General features: G+C 50.2%; 1 protein-coding gene across 1 annotated transcript in view; it reads left to right on the top strand.

Moving 5' to 3' along the window:
* Positions 1-3,950: 3,950 nt before the first annotated feature.
* Ttyh2 (tweety family member 2) overlaps positions 3,951-26,298 on the top strand; it is a 49,909-nt gene continuing 27,561 nt past the window's right edge. Inside the window, exons 1-3 of the mRNA XM_041636175.1 lie at positions 3,951-4,118; positions 17,514-17,686; positions 22,068-22,179. Coding sequence (XP_041492109.1) covers positions 3,990-4,118; positions 17,514-17,686; positions 22,068-22,179 — 414 coding nt within the window. The 5' untranslated portion in view covers positions 3,951-3,989. The remainder of the gene's footprint in view (positions 4,119-17,513; positions 17,687-22,067; positions 22,180-26,298) is intronic.

Here is a 26,298-nt window from a genome sequence, read left to right as displayed (position 1 = left end):
GTCCAGCAAAGTGGCTTTCAACCACACTGGGTTCACCACCAGGTGGCACCCTATTACAGTAATGTGAATGAGCCACATAACTGGTGGGGGGGGGGCTGTTGGAGATAAGATCCCAAGCTGGCATGAATCCCATCCTCCTGTCTCCACCTGAGTTCAGGGGCTGTAGGTGAGGTGAGTGCCTACCGTATTTAATGCGTTAAGGTTGTCGGTTCTTTCTCTGCTTTTAAAATGTACACCTGGTCTACAGAGCTAGTTCCAGGACAGGCTCCAAAGCCACAGAGAAACCCTGTCTCGAAAAACCAAAAAAAAAAAATGTACAGCAGAGGGCTATTGAATACTTCAGTAGGTTATAACGGAAGTGATGTGCTTGCTGGAGAGTTTGCGGGCGCTGTGAGCTCATGGAAGATGGCTTTGTTTATCCCGGGAGTGGGTGGGACGGGATAGAACCCGTGGTGTTAACGGATTCTAGGACAGTTTACAGCTTTGGCTTTTTTGTTTGTTTGCAGCATATTTCTCAAAGACTCCCTGGCTCCTAGGAGCCTGACAGGATTTGTCTGGCATTGTGGTCCACTGAAGGCGCCTTTTCATGCCGTGCGTCCTACCCTGGCAAGCCTGAATCACGTAGGGTGCTTCTGTGGTCCAGGCTGGCTCTAGAGACTCAATGATGCCTTTGTGCCCTCAGGTGGCAGTGCACCCTGCTAAGGTTCCAGCTAGTGTTTGTCAGTGTAGGTCGCCCTGAGCTCTGCAGTGGTTGGCTTCCCCTCACCTCTGCCTCCGTATACCGGGAACAGCTAGATGCTCAGCGGACTCTGGTCTCCTGAGCTCCACACGGTGGCCATGCCATAACCCTGAGGGAAAGCTCAGAACTTGGCTGCTGCAGTGCAAATCCTCTGACTCTGCATCAGGCTCAAAATCATAAAAGTTACTATTTGGGGACATGAACAGTATTATCCTGGGGCCACTGAGGACAGGTATGCAGGACACTGGGCAGCACCTCCGGATTTTCTGACTGAAGGGGCTGGCTGTATCAGGTTCAGAGGCTGAAGGCGTGTTTGCCCCTTACTTGCTTCAACCAGCCTCACTCCCTGTCCGTTCCCTTTTCTCTACTTCCTATTGTACTATTTTTTGGGGGGGGGACAGGGTAAAGGGGCTTTCTTTTGAGGCCCTCCCACATTGCCTGGGCTGCCTTGAGCTTGTGACCCTCCACTTCCTGAGTGCTGCAATCTCATGCCCATGGGCATAGGTCACCATGCCAGATGTTTCTATAATTTACATATATCAGAATACACTTGTGATCTCAGTACCTGGGAAACAATCAGGATGAGTAACATACTCAAGGTCAGCCTAGGCTACCTAACAAGACCCTGTCTTAGAAAAAGGGAGCCAGGGGGGCTGGAGAGATGGCTCAGAGGTTAAGAACATTGCCTGCTCTTCCAAAGGTCCTGTGTTCAATTCCCAGCAACCTCATGGTGGCTCACAACCATCTGTAATGGGGTCTGGTGCCCTCTTCTGGCCTTCAGGCATACACACAGACAGAATATTGTATACAAAATAAATATTTAAAAAAAAAAAAAAAGCCAGGTGTGCACACCTTTAATCCCAGAACTCAAGAGGCAGGCAGATCTGTGAGTTTGAGGTCAGCCTGATCTACAGAGTGAGTTCTAGCACAGTCATGGCTGTCACTGAGAAACCCTCAAGGTAGGGGTAGGAGGGATAAAGATGGAAAGAAACAGACTCACCCTTCTGGGTGTAGATCTACTAATCTTTGGGGTTTTTGTTTTGTTTTGTTTTGTTTTTTTTGATAAGGTTTCTCTGTAGCTTTGGTGCCTGTCCTGGAACTAGCTCTTGTACACCAGGCTGGCCTCGAACTCACAGAGATCCCGAGTGCTGGGATTAAAGGCATGCGCCACCACCACCTACGAATCTTAACCTCTGCTCAATTGCACAGAATATTTCCAGCTGCTCCCTGCAGCTGCTCATCCTGTCATTGTCTGTGCTCCAGGTTTTCCCTGTCCTAATTCCCTTTCTCCCCTACCTACTGGTCCTTGATCCCACAAGATTCCCATCTGCCACTCAGAATCCGCCTGAGACACAACTCCCCTTTCACTTAGTCCCCTCAGGAGGCATCCCCAAACTCCATCCCCGCCCCCCAAACATGCCAATGTAGGGTTCTGAAGCACTGGGGACTGAAGAGGTGGCTCAGGTTAAGCAATTCCCAGCAACCACATGGTGGCTCACAGCCATCTTTAATGAGATTTGATGCCCTCTTCTGGCCTGCATGCACACATGCAAGCAGGGCACTGCATAATAAATGTTTAACCAGATTCAGCAACTACAGGATGGAGCGATGGTGAGGAGGGGCCCCAAGTGGCCGGGCAGAGCAGGATGGAGCAAGGGCGTCTGTTCTCTGTTTCAAGATGCCATGAGAGTCTGTTAATGGTTCTCAAGAATTTAGGTGTAAAATAGGGATAAACACTCAAACTGACACAGACTGAGTTAGACATCACCTCTGATCAGGCTGCCTTTGCCGCTTGTTCTGCCCAGGGGTGAAGAACAAGCCACCCGCACCGCTCCAACCAGTGTGGGAGCCAGAGAGTGTGGGACCGTTTCCCTCAGTCTTTAAACTGTCACATCCACAGACAAGACCAGGCCATGGGGTTCGTAATCCCCAAAAGCCATTGGCTAAAGGGATCGAGATCCCACAACTGTTCTCCCACCAGCAGTACATGTGTCCTTCGCCATTTCCAGGACACGAGCAGCACCTAGTGGACTCTCCGAGCTAGACCCTCCGGGGTCTCCTCGGCTTACAGCGCCAAGTGGCCTCCAGCTGACTACCCACCACTGTTCCCAACCAAGCTTGACCCAGATTTGACCCTTTGGCCACCTCACAGGTGTCCCGCTGACCCTTACCTGCCCACTACCTGCCTCTTTTTTTGTTTCTTTCAAGACAGAGTTTCTCTGTACTGTAGCTTTGGAGTCTGTTCTGGAACTAGCTCTTGTAGACCAAGCTGGCCTCACAGAGATCTGCCCACCTCTGCCTCCCAAATGCTGGGATTAAAGGTGTGTGCCAGATTGTAACCAAAAAACAGAGATGCAAGATGTACCCAAAACCCTGAGTTCTAACCCCAACTGCAATAAACAATCTGGGTGTGGGCGGCACACACCTTTAATCCCAGGCAGAGGCCTCTGATTACAAGGTTAGCCTAGTCTACGTTCCAGGGCAGCCAGCACTACGTAGTGAGATGTGGTCTAGAAAAGAAAATAATGGAAGGATGAATTTAGGACTAACCCAGCCTCCTAGGCCAAAATTACTAATTATGTGTCCACTGGCCACTTTGTGGTCTTTTTCCTCTCTCTCTCTCTCTCTCTCTCTTTCTCTTTCCTTTTTTAAGATAGGACTCACATAGCCTAGGCTGGCCTTCAACTCACTACCAATCTGAGGATGACCTTTGAACTCATGGTCTTTTTTTGCCTTCCCATCCTAAGGCATACACCATCAAATGTCCACAATCTTTTTTTTTTTTTTTCGAGACAGGGTTTCTCTGTGGCTTTGGAGCCTGTCCTGGAACTAGCTCTGTAGACCAGGCTGGTCTCAAACTCACAGAGATCTGCCTGCCTCTGCCTCCCGAGTGCTGGGATTAAAGGTGTGCGCCACCACCGCCTGGCTAAGTGTCCACAATCTTGCTGTGCTAGCAAGGCCTCACAGTTTAGGGACTGACGTTCACTTCTCTTCACACCTTTTTCGCCCATCGGATCAGTGGACGCTTTGGGGTCTAATTTCTGGAGCGGGTGTGTATGTGCAGGAAGGGGTCCTGAAGGAGAAATCAGCCAGGGCCTAGGGTAAGAGCCTTGTGCAGGGCGGGGCGTGTCCTAGCCTTGGGCTGGACTTGGGGCGGGGCCGAGGCGGGGCGGGACCCGATCGCGTCCAGAGCCGGGCGGTAGTAGCGGCGGTGGCACTTGAAGCGGACCGGCTGCAGCTTTTCCAAGCCATGCCGGCGGCGCGCGTGGAGTACATCGCGCCCTGGTGGGTTGTGTGGCTGCACAGAGTCCCACACCTCGGCCTGCGCCTGCAGCGGGTGGACAGCACCTTCAGCCCCGGTGACGAGACTTACCAGGAGGTAAGTCCACGCGTCGCAGATCTGAGCCACTGAAAGGGACCCTCAAAGAGGGAACCAGAGCTGGTCTGGTCTGATCGCGCCCAGGTCCCTGCTCCAACCTCTCTTGCCTCAGCAGCCCGCGTCTCCGCGCGTCTCAGACCCCCTCGGACCTCAGTTTAGTGCCCTCCGCTCTCCTGAGGCCCTTGTCCGGAACGCTAGTCCTGGCTGGGAACCTCGGGGTTCGGAGAGCTGGAAAGATGGGAGTTAGAGTGCCCAGAGGAAGAGTGGAAAGGCGCGGAGGCTGCGCCCAGGAGGCGGGGGCTGAGCCACCCGGAGACTGACGGTGGGGGTGGGGCATCTGAGTCAGGGTGACTGGCTGCCGAGGTGGGTGAGCAGGGGTTCCCCGAAGTTCCCTTCCGAAGACTACAACACCAGACGCTTTTTCTCCGGGTCCTGATGACCTGAGACTGACTTGAGCGTCCAGAGTCCAGAGCACTTTCCCAGCCCCAGCTCCCAATACCTCTGCCTCTTCCCTTCTCAAAGGCAGCGGTACTAGTCACCACTAACCTCTTGGACGCCAAGAACCCAAACCTGTTTGAGTCAAGGAAGGAAGGGGGCTTCACCTCGTCTCAGACATCCTGCAACTGTCCTGTCTGTCCTGGCATCCCTACACCCTCTAGGCTCTGAAATTCCAAGGTCTTGGTTCCTGTGCCAGCTACACTCTGTACTTCTGAGTTGTCCCTGATAAACAGGGCCTTCCCGCTGCGGGTTTGGTGGGCAGGTCCAGGCTTCTGATCCCCTTTCCAGACCCAGCTACAGTCTCTCTCAGCCCGTCTCAGCCGCGGTCAAACCCACAGCGGCCTCAGCGGCCCCTGAGTCAGTTCCCTCACTAGGTCAAAGATTCAGGGGTTGGGGCAACCTGGAAAGAGGGCCATTATCAGTTCAGAGCTCTGTGCCCACGTCGGACTTTGACCTCTACCAGCAGTGGCTAGGCACCATCTCCTGATCGCCATTGTGGGGCAGTCTGACCGAGCAGAGCCTCTCTAGCCTGTACCCACGAGTGGCTTATTTGCCCTCCCAGACAGTCCTCATTCTGAGGCTTGGGGCTCCTGATCCCTGTGCTATGTATGCACTGCCCACGAGCCAGTACCAGGGAGTCTAATTATAACTTTCAATGACCCTGCTGCTTGCAGGCTTGGGCAGTCAGCACCTGCTCTTCTGCGAGGATGGAACCCCTTTGTGCTGTTGGGGGTGGGTACTGTCACCCCCAGGCAATGCAGCACTATCCGCCCCCCACCTGGCGCCTTTCTCCCCCTCCCCCCCCCCCCACAAACGTCTTGTCTGGTCCTGGAAGGAAGGCGTGTTCCCTGCGGACCAGTGACTACCGGCACAGCTCCAGGGAGTCTTCCTTCGGCCAGGGCTTGAAAAGAGACGGATACGGTTTCCGAACAGCAGCTGTGTTGGGGGTGTGGAGAGGTCCCAGAGACTGTGCTCTGGGTCCAATCATAGTTTTCTCCTCTCTCCTTGAAGAAATCTAGCCCCTCAGTTGGGTCAAGGAGACCCCTAGCTGGGAGAGGGGTGGTGTGGGTACTCCCGTCACCCCCACAGCCCAAGCCTGACTCCACCCACCCCCAGTCTATGGCTAGATGGCAGCAATACCCGTGAGTCCCAGTCCCTAAGCCCAAACCTTTGGTTTTTGTTCTTTCTCATTACCACTGTACCTACCCCACCCCTGCTTCCATCCTGGTCCAGCAATGAGTGGAAGTAAAACCCTGTGAGATGAATGTGGTGAGCCTTCATAGAAGTCTAGCATTGGGTGTTATTTAAGGCCACTCCTATATTGATAGGTTCCCTTGTTGTCTGACTACGGGTCTCTTTCGTACTGAGCCCTGGAGTCAGGCAGCTGATGAGCTCGCAGTGTAGACTGGGTGCCTTCTATCGTAAGTCATCTTGGTGTTCAGCAAACTTAATTTGAGGCTGAGTGTTGTGCCAGGACCTGGAAGATATGATAAGCAGGGCAGCAGTGACTTAGGCATCTCTAAAGCCAACATAGTGTGAGGCAGGGGCATTACTATTCCTGGGTGGGATTCCAGTTGTATGACTGTGTGAGCACAGGCAGATGAGATTCCCCCTTCACATGCATGTAATCCCATGAGTTATTCTACAGAACACGCACAGTGCAGGCGTTTGCAGAAGACATAGCCAGACCCAGTGATGCAATCACTAGGCAAACGGTCTTGAGATGATGGGTGTCTAAGGACTGTTGCCCTATAAAACAGAGAAGAAGAGAGCTAAAGGCCCTGAGCAGAGGAGACTGGAAAACGCATGGGAAAGTCCCAGTGTGGACTTTAGGATCAGTGTGTGTGTTTACACACGTGTGTAGATAGGCTGGAAATGGCCAGTTAGGCTCCAGGAATGACTCTTTGTGTGCTGGGACCTAGCAAGAAAACCAGGGCATAGAGGAGCAGACCATCTGATGAGCAGGCCACTTGGTAAGCACGTTCTGTGATCTAGAACTTTCCTGAGAAAGACCGGCTCTGCTTGCTTCCTGGGATTTTTTTTTTCTTTCTGACTAGAAGAGGCAAGAAGAGGGGAGTAGATGCCCTTGGAACTGGAGTTAGAGATGAGATGGGAGCCACCCTGAAGGTGATGGAAACTGTACCCCTGCCCTCTGCAAGAGCAACAAGTGCGGGGCTGGAAAGATGGCTCAGTGGTTAAGAGTACTGACTGCTCTCTCAGAGGACCCGGGTTCAATTCCCAGCACCCACATGGCAGCTCACAACTGTCTGAAGATCCAGTTGCAGGGGATCTGACACCTTTGTACCAATGCACATAAAAAAAAAAGTTAAATAAACCATAAAATATTTAAAAAAAATAAAAGAGCAACAAGTGCTCTTAATTGCAGAGCCATCTTGCCAGCTCTTGATTGATTGATTGATTGATTGATTGGAGACAGGGTTTTATGTAGTTCAGATTTGCCTTGAATTCACCACACAGCAAAGATATTGAACTTCTGATACTCTGGCCTCTACCTCCCCAGTGCTGGGATTACAGGTCTGTGTCACCATGCCCTGTCTATGGAGTGCTGGGGTCTGAACCCAAGGTTTCCCACGTGCTAGGGAAGCACTCTACCAACAAGTTACATCCCCACTCGCCCCTCCTATTCATTCACTTATCAATTAATTTATTTTTGAGGCGAGTACCCCAGTGTAATTGAGGCTAGCTTCCAGCTGGTGATCCATCTGCCTCCCACCCTAAGATCTGGAATTACAGTTGTGTGTTACCACTCCTGGCGTCTGCCTGGGGACTTTGGGCACCTTAGAAGTCCCTATTCTTCTGAGATGCTGATCCTCCTCATCTTCTCTGTCAAGGACCGGCCTCAACATGTATACTTCTTACCGGGATAGAGGCGTGGGAATTGAAGAAATTTAAGTAAAGAATACGAACACACATCAAACAATAAGACAAGAATCATAAGACAGTACCAGGAGGGTTTTACAGGGATTATTGAAATCCTGAAATCACCTGCATTTATTTTACCACAGCTTTTATACCCAATGTAAACTGGGGAAGAAGGTAACAAAAGGCTTTATTAACATGATAACAAGAGATTAACTCACACAGTCAATGGCCTTCTCACTCTGAGACTTCAAATCATTAGCATTCTGTTCTCTAGGTAGCTAAGGTGATCTAGGTCACATATGCTGAAGACCGCCCTCTATAGGTGACCTCATAGTTACAACAGAAGTACATTTGCATATCCTGACCACTCATCATTATGGCATTGGGCATTGAGCTATCTTTTTTTGTTTGTTTGTTTTTTGAGACAGGGTTTCTCAGTAGTTTTGGAGCCTGGCCTAGAACTAGCTCTTGTAGACCAGGCTGGCCTTGAACTTACAGAGACCAGCCTGTCTGCCTCTGGTGGGATTAAAGGCACGCACCACCACCACCCGGCACATTGAGTTATCATAATTTCAAAAGAACCAGGCAACCATCTCCTGAGTTAGGAGGTGCGATTATGCCTGTCAGTCTCCAAACTCTCTGACTGGCAGACAAGGTGGAAACGGGCCTGCATTTTTTTGGTCTCTACAATTCCTCTTTTTTTTTTTTAATATTTATTTATTTATTTATTTACTTATTATGTATACAATATTCTGTCTGTGTGTATGCCTGAAGGCCAGCAGAGGGCACCAGACCCCATTACAGATGGTTGTGAGCCGCTATGTGGTTGCTGGGAATTGAACTCAGGACCTTTGGAAGAGCAGGCAATGCTCTTAACCTCTGAGCCATCTCTCCAGCCCCCAATTCCTCTTTTTTATTAATTTTAATAACGCCTGTGCTTCTGCAACAGGACAGATGATCATCCGCCTTAGGCGAACACTTCCCCATTTCCCAGGCTCGCCCTTTGAAACAGCATCCTAATTATGCAAGTCCAAGTCTTAGTCTTAGGTGCCTGGGGCAGGGAGAGGATCAGACCCGTCACTGACTGCCTACCTCTGTAAACATAGGATTAAGGGAGAAAAATACTTTTGGGCTCCGTGTCTCAGAGACAATTTTTTTTTGTCAAGAGAGTTCATCTGTAATAAGGTAGTGTTTTGTGAATAATCATGCTGCTAATGACTACAGTCTCCTAATTAAAAGAGAGGGGGATCATCAGGGTTGGGAATGTCCTTTTCAGTTGGTGTAGAGCACTTTTTAACCATTTTTTTACTGTATCAAAATCTACATTTCTTGCCATGCAGTGGTGGCTCATACCTTTAATCCCAGCACTTGGGAGGCAGAGGCAGTCGGATTTCTGTGAGTTCAAGGCCAGCCTGGTCTATAAGAGCTAGTACCAGGACAGGCTCCAAAGCTACAAAGAAACCCTGTGTCGAAAAACCACACACACACACACAAAAAAAATCTAAATTTCTTATCAAATATGTCAAATCCAAGTGCTCATAGGAAATGTCAAAACTTAACTTATGGGGAACTAAAGTAGCTACAAACATTAACCGGTCAATACCATAATTCTAGAATGGAAATTAACAATAAACCCACAATTTGTCCTATCACAATTCTCTTAAATCCATTGCAATCAAAAGACAAGAAAAGTTTTTCTGATGTGTGAGAGTCCAGCAGCATTGCTGCTTTTAAGTAACTGTCCAGTCTCTGAGCAGCAGCCACACCCTTAGGCCACCCTCCTCATACTGAAGAGGGCTTCACACTCCTTGTAATGAGTCCTTTTTCCCCCGAGGGGAAAGTTTAGGTCTCAGTTCTCAGGTCCAATATTTCAACAGCTGATACAATATCACACTGTCAAAATGAGTTCTGTGTCCCAAAGAGTAAAGCGTTCGACTGGGTGGTAGTGGTGCACACCTTTAATCCCAGCACTTGGGAGGCAGAGGCAGGCGGATCTCTGAGTTCAAGGCCAGCCTGGTCTACAAGAGCTAGTTCCAGGACAGGCTCCAAAACTATAGAGAAACCCTGTCTCAAAAAAACAAAACAAAGCCGGGCGATGGTGGCGCATGCCTTTAATCCCAGCACTCGGGAGGCAGAGGCTGGCGGATCTCTGTGAGTTCGAGACCAGCCTGGTCTACAGAGCTAGTTCCAGGACAGGCTCCAAAGCCACAGAGAAACCCTGTCTCGAAAAACAAAAACAAAAAAAACCAAAAAAACAAAAACAAAAAAAAAACAGAAAAAAAGAGTAAACAGTCAAATGTTCAGTCTGTGTTTCTGGTCCAACTCCATGGTAAACAGGACTCAGGAGGTCTGCGTAGCAAGTCCATCAAGAGGCTGGAAATCACCGGTCATCACCACGATGATGTCAGACTGCAGCCAGTTGTTTTCAGGATGATTGGCTCAGGTACCTCTTTCCTCGGCCTGCAGCATGGTGGTTATGAGAAGTCAGGATCATGGGCTCAGGAATCTCTTTTCACTTCCCCTATGGAGTCATCAGCGGCTGTGATGTCATCAGGGCTGGTACTCCTCTGTGGGGGCGTTAGCAGCTACCATGTCATGGGGGCTGGCTCTCCTTTTCTGTAAATGCAGTCATCTCATCCAGGTTTATTTTCTTCCTGTGAAAAAAAGCACAAACACATCCTCCATCCCCAAATTAATATAGGGTCAGGTCTTTTGTATAATCCAGTGCAAGGGTTTTTTTTTTTCACCTTGCCTTAGCAAAGGTCACCTTGGTATCTTCACGCCGTAATCTGTACCCAACGTAAACTAGGGGAGAAGGTAACAAAAGACTTTATTTAAACATAATACAAAAGATTAACTCACACAGTCAATGGCCTTATCACTGTGAGACATCAAATCCTTAGCATTCTGTTCTCTAGGTAGCTGAGATGCCCTAGGTCACATATGCTGAAGACTGCCCTCTCTAGGTGACCTCACAGTTACAAAAGAAGGAACAGAAGTACATTTGCATATCCTGACCACTCATCGTGATGGCATTGAGCTATATTAATTTCAAAAAAGCCATGCAACCACCTCCTGAGTTAGGAGCTATAATTATACCTGCCAGTCTCCACACTCTCTCGTGGACAGACAAGATGGAAATGGGCCTGCATTTTTTGGCCTCCACACCTCTCCCCATTGAACTTAAGTCTGAATCCTCAGGAAGCCTCTGCATCCCCAGCCGTTCAGAGAAAATGTCTGTGGGCCCAGCAGAGGCTGACAGGGCAGGGATCAGGAATTCTACTGAGCTGTGTCTATAACGGAGTAGCCTAGCTCTCCATCCCAGATCCTGGAAGTGAGAGATGATCTGATCCCTGCTCTGAAGAGTAGCAAAAAGGCCAAAGAGCTCATGGGTGAGGAGCAGGTAGCCATAATCCCCGCGTGGGGAGAAGACCCCAACTGGCTTGGTACCCAGGTGGCAGTGCTAAGGATAATTAGAAAGTTGAACTGTGTCGTAGGAGGCCGCTCGTTTGTTCCTAGCTGCTCAGCCCTGAAATAACCACACAGAAACTGTATTAATTAAATCACTGCTTGGCCTATTAGTTCTAGCTTCTTATTGGCTAGCTCTTACATCTTAATTTAACCCATTTCCGTTATTTTATATTTTACCACAAGGCTTGTGGCCCGCAAGATTCTGAATTGTCTGTTCCCAGTGGCAACAGCTACATGGTGTCTCCTGACTCTGCCTTCTTTTTCCCAGCATTCAGTTTGGTTTCCCCCCCACACCCCCTCCTAGCTCTGTTCTGCCCTGTAATAGGCTCAAGCAGTTTCTTTATTTATTATCCAATAAAAGCAACACATATACAGAAGGACTTCCCACACCAAGGCTGTGTCTCTAAAGCTACTTCAGTTCCCTTCTCATCTGGGGAATTGTTGCTCTCATCATCCACCAGCCACTCAGAAGAGGCCAGATCCTGATGATGTCATGTCCACAGTACTTCCTGTTGCGTCTGTGAACAGCACACCCATCCAGGCCTTCTGCAGGCCATGTGTTAGGAAGGTGTTCGTTGTTAGAATTTGACTTGGATTTTCCCACGTCTCAGTTCACAGACTCCCCTGAGAGTCCTCTGTGAGAAGTTGAAGATGTAGTTTAGTTGGGAGTTCTTACCTAACACGCATGCACGAAGCCCTGAACTGCATCCCCAGCAACCCAAAAATATGCATATGTTAAACACATGCCTCAATCCCAGCACTTAGAAAGCAGAGGCCAGTGGATCTTTGTGAGTTCTAGACCAGCTTGGCATACACAGTAAATTCCAGGACAGCCAAGGATTTAGAAAGATCTTGCCTAAATAACAATAATGATGATGATGATGATGATATAAACACAAACAAAAAATAACTCTTGGCTTCATATGCAGTTTGAAACCAGCCTGGGCTATAGATCCTGTCTGTTTTTTGTTTTTTTTTTTTTTAAGCCCCAACTGAGTATAGAAGAGACAGAGTGTGGAATTCTGGGAGAACAACAGGATGCTCTGGCTCAGCTGGAGGCAGATCTGAGGAGGAAAATGCAGACTTTCAGAACCCAGCCCTGTGGGAGATGAGCCAAGGTCGGGATGAGGAAGCCTGTTCATTCCATCTGAACTTGGAGTCATGGTCATCAGGCAGTCACGCCAGTTCCCCAAGGGATTAACCCTTCCCTAGCTTTGAGGTGCTGTTCTCCCTACAGAGCATGAGGAGAGGCCACCTGCTTCGACCAGAGGCTAGCACACCACTCAAGTTGTCCATACTCCCTCAGGGTCTGTCTACAGTGGCTGCTGCTGTCCCCCTGACCTGAGTCCTGGGGTGGTGCTGACTGCAGATGATAAACCAGAAAGAACTGAAGGAGCTTTGATGATGGGCATGGTACTGGGCCGGCAGCAGTGGTGGTGTGAGGGTGGGAGGCGGGGCAGTAGGAGTCGCAGGGCGATGTGGACGCTGGCGATCGCTTGAGTGTGTATGAGTGGAATTATCCACCCGTCTTCCCTCCCTACTCCCTGTCCTGTCCGTGCACTAATTAGGAACAGAGTCATAATGGCCTGTTAGAGCAGCAGGTGACACCAAGTTGACTGTGCTTCCCTCTGTCTTCCCCACCCTGTCTTTCTTTCCTAATTCCCTTTCCTTTCTGTCCCTTGGTCCTTGGCCATTGGACAGCCCAGTTTCCAGCTTTAATCCTTTAGTTGCCCAGGGCTCATGGGGTGAACAACTAACAGCCCCACCCCGCCTGTATTTGGGCTTCCTATCCACAGCCATTTTACCCTGACCTGTTATTATTGACCGAATTGAGGCTAACTGCCTGGCCAGAGCCCAGACCCGGAGCTGTCCAGGAAATCTAGGCTCAGGAGTTCAGGACCCCGCAGGAAATCTCGGCTCATAATTTCCAGGAACCAGAAATCCAGCAACCAGCTGTGGAGAGCTGGCGGGTCAAGTTTATAGAGACTGGAAAGGCAGTGGCTCGTCTCCCTCCTGGCTGGGGACACCTGGTAGAGTCAATGGTTCCTTCTGCTTGGGGGGACCACAGAGGAGACCCTCCTGGGAGTGAAGGCAGCTGGACCATTAGCTTGGCAACGCCAGGCATTATTATTGAAAATACTTTCTGGGGCCAGAGAAATGGCTCAGAGAGTAAAGACACTTGCCACCAATCCTGATGACGACGTGAATTCAGTACCATGACCCACAGTGCGAATTGTGAGAATTGACACCCTACAGTTGTGCTCTGACTCCCACACTAGAGTCATGGAATGTGTGCACCCCCCCACATAAATAAATGTAATAAAATGTAAATTATATATTTATTCATTATAACATAATACAACATGTCTATTCTTAACTCTTCAGCTTAATCAATCCCACTGTCTCCCAAGACAGGGTTTCTCTATGCAGCCTTGACTGTCCTGGAACTCACTTTGTAGATCAGGCTGGCCTCGAACTCACAGAGATCCGCCTGCCTCTGTCTCATGAGTGCTGGGATTAAAGGTGTGCACCACCACCACCTGGCTAATTTTCTTATTTTAAAAACTGTGTCTCTGTGTGTGGTGGTGGATACTTTTTCACACATGGAGGATAGAAGGAGACATTGGGTGTCTGGCTCCATCACACTCAGCCCTACTCCCATGAGACAGGGCCTCTCACTGTGTTTAGAACAAGGTGGGGGAGCCAACAAGCCTCCTTCCTATCTTCTCTCTATAGATCTGGGGTTATAGGTTTTGTGTGTATGTATGTGTACACACGTGCGCATGTGCGTGTGTGCATGTATGTGACCATATTCAGACTTTTAGGTGGAAGCCAGCATCCGAACTCAAGTCCCCATGCTTGTCAGCAAGTATTCTTACCGCCAAATCCTCTCTGCAACCCTCGCCTTGTATGTAATATATTATCCTGGCCAAGTGTACCCTTGACCACCCAAGGCACTGTGGCATCCGTCTCCACCTCCGTTGCCACAGGTGATCACCTCTGACAGCACTGAGTATGGTCTGTTGCCCCGTCCCCCCTCTGTTAGGTTAACCCGTATCATACGTAGTTGCTGGTACCCTCTCATGCCTGTGTAGTAGTCCATCATATGACTACAGCACCAGGCGTGTGTTGAGTGCTGTTTCCAGTGTTTACTGACTACCGCTGAGCTGAGTGACTGTGGACTTTTGTATGTGGATCCTGTGGGGATGACACACCCCTCCTCTCTATGAAATAGAGCTGCTGGGTCACGGTGCATATAGACACACAGTGGCTTGCAGGTTGTCCAATGGGGATGCCTGTTTCTTGGTGGTGGGATTTCAGGGCCTGTAAGAAAAGTGGGGTGGGCCTTACTTTTAGTTTTTGGAAACAGGATCTCATTCTGAAGTCCAGGCCAGCCTTACCTCCTTGATTGCTAGGATGATGGGCACAGATGTGTGCCACCATGTCCAGCCACAGAGTGTCATTTCTAGAGCTGGATGTGGCAGGAACACATCATCCTGGCACTTACAAGAGAGGGACACCAACAGGACAAGGTAAACCTGGGCTACATAGTGAGCTCAAGGACAGTGTGGGGACCTGACATGGAATTCCCCTCTGTATGCTGTGAATACCATTGGTTAATAAAGAAACTGTCTTGGGGCACGGAGAAAACTAAACTGAATGCTGGGAGAAAGGAGGCAGAGTCAGAAGCCATGTAGTCCTGTAGGAGACAGACGGACAGAACTTTATCCAGTAAGCCACAGCCACGTGGTGATACACAGATTAATAGAGATGGATCAAAAATATAAGAGTTAACCAGTAAGAAGCTAGAGCTAATGAGCCAATCAGTGATTTAAATAATATAGTTTCTGTGTGTTTATTTCGGGACTGAGCAACTGGGAACCGACAAACTGCTTCCTCCAACAAAGACCCTACCTAAAAATAAAAAATAATTAAGTTTAGAAACCAACAGTGGTGAGGCTGGAGAGATGGCTCAGTTGTTAAGAGCACTGACGGCTCTACCAGAGGACCCAGGTTCAATTCCCAGCACCCACATGTCACCTCACAATTTTCTGTATTTCTAGTTCCCAGGGTACCCAATACCCATGGCAAAGCACAAGTGTGCATTAGAACAAACAAACAAAAACCAACAGTGGTCATTGCGCCCCCAAGGCTCTGTGTGTCCTGAAGAGTGACTCAGTTTCAAGAAGAAGCTAAACTGCTGGGGGAGTGTGGCAGGATGGGGTGGGGTGGGGGGGTAGAAGGATCATCCATTGACTTTAATCTGTTGCTTCTGAACTTGAGTGGGATATAGTTGGCATGGGGTCAGCTCTAGTTTTGTTCTGTTCTTTGGGATTTTGTTGTTTGTCCTAGTTAGGGTTTTATCGCTGCGAAGAGGCGCCATGACCATTTCAACTCTTATAAAGGAAAGCATTTGATTGGGGCTGGCTTACAGTTAAGAGGTTTAGTCCCTTATCATCATGGCAGGAAGCGTGGCAGCACACAGGCAGACATGGTGCTGGGAAAGGAGCCAAGAATTCTACATCTGGATCAACAGGCAGCAGGAAGAGAGAGTGACACTGGGCCTGGCTTGAACTTCTGAAACTTCAAAGCCCACCCCGCCCCACCCCCACACATCCCAGTGATGCATTTCCTCCGACAAGGCCACACCTCCTAGTAGTGCCACTCCCTATGGGCCTAGTGGGGCCGTTTTCATTCAACCCCACACACTGTTACTGTGGTTGACCTTTGAGACGGGGGTCTCATATGGCCCAGACTGACTTCAGATCAAGTATGTAACCAAAGACGACACTGAGCTTCTGATCCTTCCCTCTTCAGGCCCACCTAGCAGCTCAGAATTTTCAAAGGGAGTTGTTGTCTGTCAGGAAGTCAAAGAGTCCCCTCTGTGAAGCGCCAGGCCCAGTTTTATGCAGCACTGGGGGTGTAATTCTGGCCTTCCAGCTTGCTAGGCAAACCACTCACCTCCTGGACCACATCCTCAACTTCTCCTACTTCCGACTCTTGATGGGCTAGGCCCAGGGTAGGCCTTCAGGGTCCCCCAGCTCCAGGGAGGTGTCCTGCTTCTGTCAGAGAGCAAGTTGCAGGGTGGTGACTTTGTGTAGGGAGCCTTAATCACCCTTCCCTTGCCCCAGCCTCCTCTGCAGGGGAAAATGCCTTCCAGGAAAGTGGGCAGTGACTTCCCACTGTCTCAGGACAGCAGAGTTTTGAGGTCATTCTAAGGGGCAGGTGAGTGGTCCAGGCCTGCCTCAGCTTGAGGACTATGGAGGATGCTGCGCTCAGAGATGCTGCCCCACCGTCCATGCTTGAGTGTTTGTTGCCCAGGTGGAAGTGGGCATTTGCTAAGTGAAATGAGACATCTCATTTGTCCTCCCAGTTGACCTCATCACTTCCAGATTTGTCCCTAAGGATGAGAAGCCTGTCCACCCTGTGTTAGCATCAGGGCAGCCCAGTTCGGGGTCCTATGAGCTTCCAGCATCTTCCCAGGGATGCAGGGCAGCTGAGCAGTTGCCCATAGAGTTCATCTCCATACAGTCTACCCAGCCTGCAGCCACCAGCCTCAGTGCTGTGGTCTCCTGCACACATGATTGCTACCACCCGCCCAGGTTCCCTGGCGAAAGCTCTAGAGAGAGCAACCCCCACTGGGACACTCTGGATGAGGGCATGGCTGAGGCCGAATGGGAAGCCAGGAAGCTGTCAGCTCAGGAGCCTGACTTAGAGCCAGGTCCAGCCCTGGCTGACGGCCACTGATCCCTGGGCCATCTGGCGTCCATCTGGCCAAATCAAGGGATTGGAAGAAGCGGTGGAGGGGGCCACCTAGGCCTCCCGACAGCAATGGTTCCCTTTGAAAACCCTGAGCTGCTAAGGGGAACTGAAGAGGTATCCCCACACCCCTCCACGTTCTGGCTTCACTGCTACACTGGCATGTCAGTTGACTGTCCCTGGCAGGGTACAGTAAGGAGGACACCACAGATTATCCACCCTGGCTCCTTTATACCCACCCTATAGCATTGAGCTGACTTTTGAGAACTCTGGAGAGCTCCAGCATTTGGGATAAGCACATTGCCTTTTGATATAAAAAGACTGGTCTGGCCTGGTGAGGCCGAGGTATGGCAGCATCTGTGATTCTTAGTGTCCGTAGCTTAGTTTCACGGAGCACTTAAGAGAGACCAAAGGCTGCTGCTTCAACTGGCTTTCTCTTTCATATTCAGTCTGGAACTCCAGCCGATGATCCCGCCCACATTCCTGGTGGATCTCCCCACCTCTATCAAATTGATCTAGAAACACACACAGAGAGACAGAGAGAGAGAGAGAGAGAGAGATACAGAGAGACCGAGAGAGATTTGAATTGCCTAGCCAATTCTGGACCCCTTGCCAACCCTTCTCATCGCCAAGCCCTTCCGGTTCATCCATTATCCCCATGCTGGCACCAATGGAGGACAGGCTGTTTATTTAGAGAGCTGAGCATAAAGATGCAGTAGGCTCCCGGGACTCCCCACCCCGCTGTTGGACCAGAAGCTGACACGGCCCCTCCCTCTCTTACAGTCGCTGCTCTTCCTGGGGGTGGTAGCGGCCATCGGCCTGGGCCTGAACCTCATCTTCCTCGCTGTTTACCTGGTGTGTACATGCTGCTGCCGGCGGGACCACACAGTGGAGACCAAGCAGTCCAACCCCTGCTGCATCACCTGGACAGCCGTGGTGGCCGGGCTCCTCTGCTGGTGAGTGTCCTGTGCGCAGCCACACCGTGGTTTCAACTCAGCTGGCTAGGGGCCAGGTGGGCAGAGGGCACCCAACAGACACATGCAAGGGAAAGCCAGCCTGTGAGCAGGACACGCCCCATGTCCATGTGGCCCCTCATCAGTGACTGGCCACATTCACCAACCCAGCCAATGCCTCCCCAAATGAATACTGTCCCTTTTGTGGCCACACATCCCTAGTGTGGTGATGGGGGTCTACATAGTGCCCCCCCCCAAATCTCCCCTACCAGACTAGGGCCAGGCCTGACAACTACCTGGGTCCCTCCCTGAGGTGACCAGATGACAGTGGGCATCTCTCTTCTCTGCATCCCCATCGCCTTCCACAGCTGCCCTGGGTCTGTAGCCCCAATCAGTTCCGTTGTCTTGTGAGATCAGGAGCTTTTAATGCCCTTCAGTAGATCTTCTCCTGGGCTCTGACTGAGAAATGAAGGCTCCCAGCACTGTGGGAGAGCCCACCCCACCCACCCAACACCCAGCCCATGTGTGCAACCTCTGTTGGGAAGTTGCTGTGTTTTTCTTGTTTCTCTAGCTGTAGAAATTTTTCAAATGTGTAGCGCCCCCTTGAGATGTTGAAGGGTGTGGCCACCCTCTAAGGTAAGAGTCCCTTGCTGCTTGTTGGAAGGGCCGGTCCTAGGCTCTAGTCTGCAGGAGGGACCCCTTACTCCTGAACACTTCATTTCTATTATAATGTATTCATTCACTGTTTCTTTGTTGCCTTTTGGCCAAGATGGAGTGTGGTGACATGTTCATGATATCATGTGGGTGGGAGTGTGGGGCTCACGGAAGCCAAATGAGAGACCATCCTCAAAGCAGCAAACTAAGACCTGGGACTAGTGAAACTGTGGCTGGAGCCAGGGCCTGTGGGAAAGAGTTCCAGCCCAGATGGGTAGGTGATCTGACCAGAGACGAGCTAGAGCTCCCATGAAGAACTGGGATGCTAAAAACCCTCTACCCGGTGTAGGACATCACAGAATGGTTAGGGAGAGGTGGGACCCAAAGACACACACCAACAGTGCTTGCTCCAATGCAGCAATCCCTGGATCCACAGAACACTACCCGTGCTCCAGGTTTCCAGTAGGGTTACTGCCGGATAAGCCTATTATCAGGTACAAATGCCAGTAAAGTGCATTGAATGCTGGGTAACCCAGCGTCCAAATAGCACCATCGTAATTTGGCCATGTGTATTTTGTAGCATATAAAAATGGCTCTAAGTGGTCTAGTCCAATAAGCAATTATTACCTGTAGTGAAGAAAAACACCAAGGGGCCGAATGAGAAGACGGCTCAACAGTTAAGAGCCCCGGCTGCTCTTCTGGAGAGTGTAGGTTAATTTCTCAACAGCCACATAGTGGCTCACAAGCAGCTGTATGTGACTTCAGTTCCAGGGGCTCCAATGCTTCGTTGGGCCTCCATGGGCACCAGGCACACATGTGGTGCCTAGACATACACTCAGGCAAAACACCCACGCTTATAAAATAAAATGGAAAAGAAAATCAGGAGACGGGTTTTCAGAATAAGCTGAACTGAAAACAAGGAGGAGGAAGAAGAGAACAGCGCAAAACAGAAGGGGCCATGGTGGCAGGATTCCTTCTGTACAGCATTCTACAGCAGGCTCCAGGCAAGAGGACATCAGCAGTAAAAGCCAGCCGTTGCTTCCACCTCTTTTTGTTTGTTCTTTTAAGTTTATTTTTTAAGCATGCTTTCCACGTGTGAATGTTTTGCCTGCGAACTTGACACCAGCGATGGTGTGGAGAAAGATGGACAGGGCCACGGTGCCGCGAAGCCGACTCAGAGTGGGTTGTGTTACTGCTTGAATGCCAAGACCACTGATGGGAGCCAGGCATGGTGGTACAGCCTTTAATCCCAGGACTTGGGAGACAGAGGTAGATGGATCTCTGTGAGTTCAAGCCCAGCCTGGTCTATAAATCGAGTTCCAGGGCAGCCAGGCTACACCTGTCTCAAGGAAGGAAGGATAAGCATCTGTGTGTGTGTGTGTGTGTGTGTGTGTGTGTGTGTGTGTGTGTGCGCGCGCGCATGTACGCGCACACACATGCGCGTGCCCTCTTGCATTTATTTTCCCCCAAGGTAGTGTTTTGGATGAGAGCTCAGGAGGCTGCTCGATTGGTCCTGTGATCCCTGGAAGAGAGGACCACATAGAATATGATGGATGACAGAGTTAAGATTGCAAATGATGTACTCAGGCTGGAATGTTGGATTCAAGCCAACCATGAAATTTCACACAGATGAATTTCAAGTTTGGCTTTAGGTTAAAATCAATACGACACCATAGGAAAGAAGAGAAACTGAGCCTGACCATTCCTAAGGAGAAATTCTGGGAGGGGCTGTTACAGACCATAGGTCAGTGAGAACATGAGGGGCAGGCCAGTAGAGGGGGGGGTCCTAGAGCACACACCACACACACACACACACACACACACACACACCAGTTCCCCACACTCTGCTCAGAGTGATATTGGAAACCAGGCTTGGAGACAGGGGATCAGGAGTTCAAGGTCATCCTCAGCTATATGGGGAATGTGAGACCCAAGCTGGGGATAACATGAGTCCCTGTCTCATGTGTCTATCTCAGAGAGCAGAAGGCAAGAGGTGAGGTGACAAAGGAGCCACTTTGAAACATCGGATGCAGTTTGTGGCAGAATTGGAGGCTTGTTCCTGCTACTGCAAAGCGTGAATCAAGACCCAGTAGGTTCTGGGCTAACGAGGGAGGCAGGCAGAAGCTAAAACTTCATAGTAGAGAACTCGATCAGGGGTACATAGGGAAGTCCATGGTTCTTGGCCAGGTCAGGAGGGACCTGAAATTTGGCATTGAGCATATCAAATCAGATCTCAAGGCTCTACCAGGGCCACCAAATCATAACACCCCAGGCTTGCCTGCAGTCTAGTGCCTTTTAGAAGTATGTTGCCAGCCAGGACAATCAGGCTTCTGCCAGGTCACTTGAGGTGGTCCTTAACCTTCACCCTCAGACAAGACCCCCTCATCCAACTCCCAGAATAAGGTTCCCCAGCTGAAATCAAAAGCCCACACTACGGCTGTTGGCAGTGGCTTTTATTCTCAGTTCCCAAACCTGCAGCCAGGTCAAAGACTCAGGAGTTGAGTGAATGTGTAACATTTGGACAATGGAAATGGCTTGCTGAACTGTGAAAGACACTGGGGAACCTTGCATGCCTGTCACTGAGGCAAAGGAGCCAATCAGAAGAGGCTGCATTCTGTGACTCCTGCTATACAACCTTCTAGGAAAGGCCACGTCGGAGAAGTGACAGAGAGAGGCAGAGCACGGGGCAGTTTTAGGGCAGGGGCTGCTCTGATGGTAATACCTGACCCTGTGTGTCTAGACATGGCATTTCAACCAAGAGTGACCACCGTGCACACTGTGGGCCTTGGGCCTGTGCTCCCACTGGGTTATCAGTTGTAGCAAGGATGCTTCTTCATAAAGGATACCCTCGGGGACTGTACACCATAGAGGAATTCTACATGCTCAATTTTGCTGTGACCTTGAAGACACTTTAAGGGGATTTTACGTGTATGGATGGTTTGCCTGCGTGTGTATCTGGGCACTGTGTGTGTACAGTACCTTTGGAGACCAGAAGAGGGTGTCAGATCCCCCTGGAATTGCTGTGTGGGTGCTGAGAACTGAACCCAGGTCCTCTCTGGAAGAGCAGCCAGTGCTCTTAACCACTGGGCTATCTCTATAGTCCTAAAAACATTTCGTTTTCAAGACAGGGTTTCTCTGTGTAACAGCCCTAGCTGTCCTGGAACTCATTACCTAGACCAGGCTGGTCTCGAACTCAGAGATTCTCCTGCCTCTGCCTCCTGAGTGCAGGGATTAAAAGCGTGCGCCACCACACCCAGCTATAGAATCGATTTTTAAAAGGTAAATGCAAGGGTGGGATTGTACCTCAGTAGTGGCTTGTTAGCTTAGCATGCCTGAGGCCCCAGGTTCAACCCTCAGCACAAGGACGGACAGGGAAGAGAGATTGACAGCACTTTTTGGACCGAGGAGACAGTGGGTGATGTGCTTGCTGTACAAACATGAGAACCTACCTGAGTCTGGGTTCCCAGCACTCACATAAAAAGCTCACACGTCTGCAATCCCAGCGCTAGGGATGGGGATCAGAGACAGTTCACTTGCTGCGAGCATAATCCTTTCAGTGAACTCCAGGCTCAGTGACTCTTTCCCAAGGGAATGATACAGAGAGCAATGGAGGAAGACATCAGCATCCTCTCCTGGCGTCCTGGTGCACAGGCTCACACATGTGTGCACAAAGGGAGTTAAGTGCATTCTCTTCCGCTTACATCACCTTTGTTTGGGGTTTTGCTTATAGTGCTGCTGTGGGTGTCGGTTTCTATGGAAACAGTGAGACCAACGATGGGGTGTACCAGCTGATCTACTCCCTGGACAACGCGAACCACACCTTCTCTGGAATTGACGAGCTGGTAAGGATGGTGGGCAGGCGGCTGGGCACAGACACAGCCCATGAGATCAGCGGGGCCAGAACAAGGGTGCCAGTCGGCTCTCAGGAGCCCAGCTGCACCCTTCAGAGCTGTGTGGTGGCTGCCGTGGGCTGGGCTGCCCTCTGAGCCGTCACCCTGCCAAAGGCAAACAGTTTCTATGACCCTGGCCAAGGGAGACTTCAGGGCGCCTCTTTACCAATCAGCCCCTGGTTGGTCTGTAGAGCATCTGAATAATTGCCCATCCTCAAAGGGGACCTTGAACACAGGTTTCTGGAGTTTTTTGTTGTGGTGGTGGTGGTTGGTATTGGTGGTGGTTTCAACGCAAGAGGCCCCCTATGTAGCCCTTATTATCGTGGAACCCACTGCATAGACCATTCTCACCTGGAACTTTCCATGACATTTTGTCTCTGTGTACGCAGTGCTAGGATTGCTGTCACATCGCCTACTGAGCATGGGTGGTTTGTTTATTTGAGAAGGAGTCTAACCTCGAACTCTGTCTCCGGTGATGACCAGGGCTTGAATACAAGTGTGCACTACCGTGCCTGGTGAATGCAGTGTGGGAGTTTGAACCCCAGGCTTCTACACGATAGGCAAGCTCTCTATTTGAGCTACACCTTCTGTCCCGAATGTGGACTTTTAAATGTTAGTTCTAAGTACTTTGTACAAAGTTCTGATCCAGCTATCAAAAGGGAAACTGGGGACCTAGCATGGTGGCATACACCCTGCACCCCAACCCCCAAAAAATTTAAGTGGAGAAAAACAGTTTGGAAACAATGGAAGAACAATCCCCTGCCCCACCCTCAAATTTTGAGGGTGTGCAAGGGGTGGGAAGAGTCCCCATAATCACTGTGTGTGTCTCGGGACTCTGGGTTCAACAACAGTCTCGCTGGAAGCTTATGGTGGAAGACTAAGCTTCCAGCTCAGTGGAAGAAGAGAAGTTGGCTTGCTCAGAAGAACGAGCTAACCTGCTGAGCCCAAGTGATGGAGCCGTTTTCTCTCTTTCACCCCGTCCCTGCCTACCTGTCACTTTTGCAGGGTGCCAGTCTTTCCTGCTGATTTTCTAGGTGATTCCATGTGTTGTCTCCTGAGGACTCTGTTGGGAAAGGCCAAACATAGAACTAGTCCTTGGGCTCCTGACTGTCTCTAGACCAGCTGCCTCTGGAACATCAAAAGTTCCAGCAAAAGGACCCATTTGCGTCAGCAGCTTCCACCACCAAACCCAGCCCTAACCAGAGGAATCAGTCACTCCCGGGGCATCTTTCTAGGGAGGACAACCTCGTCTACACCCCTCCTGGCAGGCTCCTTTAAGCTCCTCCACCGTCCTAATCCTTCCATCAGCCCCTGGGGGTCGGGGAGGGGGCTGGGATAGGAACTCTCACCTTAAAGAGACAGACTGTGCTGTTCTTGTGCACTGCCCAGTATTTGTGGGAAGTGACCCCTGGGAACTCTGCCACTCTTATTCACCTTGGTCCTGATGAGGATCAAGCCCCCAAGGACAACTTCTGCCTGTCCTTGGCACTGTACCGCATCCCTCTCTCTAGCCATCAATGACCTTGGAAGGGGGAGAAGCCTGAGTGCTGGGAAGCCCCAGAGCTGTGATCTTCCCTGATGGGAAAAATCAGTCTTTATCTCTGGGGAGAAACTTGTAGCTGTGTGGGAACAACAAGCCCTAGGCTCCCAACCCTTCTGAGCCAGGTTTGAACACTTGGCTGTGAGTCCCACTCTCTAGACCTTCCCTCACCCTGTGCTGGACCCTTTGGCTGATACTGTAGTGTGGGACAGTTGTCCCAGGGCTCTGTGATGGTGCTGCCAACTATGAAAAGCTTCTGTCCCTCCTACTTAAGGGGCTGTGGGTGCCCAACAGTCTCAGGCCCCAGGGCTCCAGGGAGATGGTAGATCCTTATAGGGCCTTCCCCCTCATCTAAGGGGTGGGGTCCAAATTGCAGGTAAATGGCTAAATGGCATCAGGTGAATTACCACCGAGGAAAGTGCAGGTAAACTGCACTCTCCCTGGGGGATTAAGATAATGGTGTCATTACAATAATTACGGCAATCTCTATGAGATAGAGATGCTGGGGTTTGGGAGGCTGTGGGTGGCAGAGTCAGGATGGAGATTCACCTAACAGCCCAGATGGCTTAAAGCTGGGCCCTGCTGGAGCCCAGAGGTAGCAGCCTAATGGTCAGCTAGAGGCCCTTCCAGGGCTGCCCCCAAACACAAAGGCCGGGGAAGGACCCTCTGCATTCCCTTCTCTTGGATCCCCCATCATCCTGGACCTGTAAGCCTATGGGAAATGACTCAGTAGAGAAACTGAGGCACAAACAGGTGTCCTCAGCCCACAGTGCATCTCACAGCAAGAACACCGAGCCCAGGCCTTGGGTCTCAGCCCTGTGTTCTTTCCCTCCCCCTAGTTCCCTGAACCTGAGTTGGTGGTCCTCTCAACTCCACGCTCGCGCTCTCTCTCTCTCTCTCTCTCTCTCTCTCTCTCCCCCCCCCCCCCCCCCCCAGGTTCTCAACCTGGCACTTAATCAGAATCACCTAGAGGTAGATAGGATTTGTGGCAGCAGGCCCCACCCTGCTGGGGCTCCAATTCACCTCAGGCAGGCTGAGCATTTGCATTTGTAATGAGCCTCTGGGTGATGCTGCGGGCCTGGGGACCACAATTTGAAAACCACACCCCTGTTCTTTGAAACAGTGACCTTCTAGCTGTTCTAGCTGGTCCTTGTTCCCAACTGGCAGAAGAGCTGAGCTGTCCCCCTCATCCTCAGTTCCCAAGAGAAAGCCACAGTCCATCTTGGGGGCATCACACCTCTGTCTTTTTGAACCTAAAGGACTGGGAATCATGTGAGCAAGCACAAAGCTACAGGAAGGCCACTCCTCCTGAATCTGGGATTATAGACTCGGCTATCAAGCCTGGCATTTCAGTTTGGTACTGTCAAGAGTGACCTTAAGAACAGACAAACCAAGGATGGGCATGTAGCGCTGGCTTGCCTAGGATGCAGAAGGCCCTGACTTTGACTCGAAACATCCAACAATTGGGGTGTGGCACTGAACACTATAATCTCAGGACTCAGGAGATGCAGGCAGAAGGAGTTTAAGGTCCTCCCTGGCTACGCACCGAGTTTGAAGCCAACCGGAACTATCAGTGATCCTGACTCAAAAACAAACAGAAAACAAACAAATCCCTCTCACAAACAACAAATCCCCAAATAAACAGAAACCCCAAGCAAAAATAGAGAAGTTAAAAATTTAGAGAATAGCCAGGTGTGGTGGCATATGCCTGGTCTACACAGCAAGTTCCAGGACAGCCAGAACTCTGTAGAGACTCTGTCTTAAAAAAACAACCTACCAAACAAAGCCACAATTAGAGAATAGGCCAGGGTTGGTGTCTAAGGCCGGTAATCTAATTGCCTAGTAGGCTGAGGCAGGAAGATCAGGAGTTCTAGGATAGCCTGGGCTACATAGCAAAACCTTGTAGCAGAGAAAGAAAGAAAAGAAACAAAGCCACAAGCCAGTAAACATCTGTCAAGTTCATTTTTCCTTCTGGTATTGTTTCATGGGAAGAGATGCTAGATTGATTAGATGGATAGATAGATAGATAGATAGATAGATAGATAGATAGATAGAAGATAGGAGTTCAAGGTCATTGTAGGCTGCATGAGATCTCTGTCAACACACACACACACACACACGTGTGCATGCACACAAGTGGGGGGGTAGAGAGCTTGAAGAAGTCTAAGACAAAGTTTAAAATTTTGATTTGTCTTTTTGTTTGTTTTGGGAGGGCTTTTTTGTTTTGTTTTGAGACAAGGGCTTGTCTGTAGTGCAGATTGGCCTTGACTTCAAGACAATCCTCCTGCCTCAGCCTCCCAAGTGCTAGAATTCTACTGGCATGAGTCAGCCTGCCCAGTTAGCTGTCTCTATCTCGGTATCTCTTAATCTCTTGCCTTCTCTTAAGAGCCCAGCTGAAACCAGGAAACGGAAGAAGCAAGCATTGACACACAGAGAAACAGAGAGCCATTCTCTCTTCTAGAATCAGGAAGTCACAGTGTAGGAAAGGCATGAAGAGCCACAAGGTTAATGTCAAGTTCCCATGATTCCAG

This window comes from Microtus oregoni, unplaced genomic scaffold (genome assembly GCF_018167655.1).
Source record: "Microtus oregoni isolate MIOR12 unplaced genomic scaffold, Mior012 000048F_ref0000485, whole genome shotgun sequence".
Classification (NCBI taxonomy): Eukaryota; Metazoa; Chordata; class Mammalia; order Rodentia; family Cricetidae; genus Microtus; species Microtus oregoni.
This window is presented reverse-complemented; position numbering and strand designations above follow the sequence as displayed.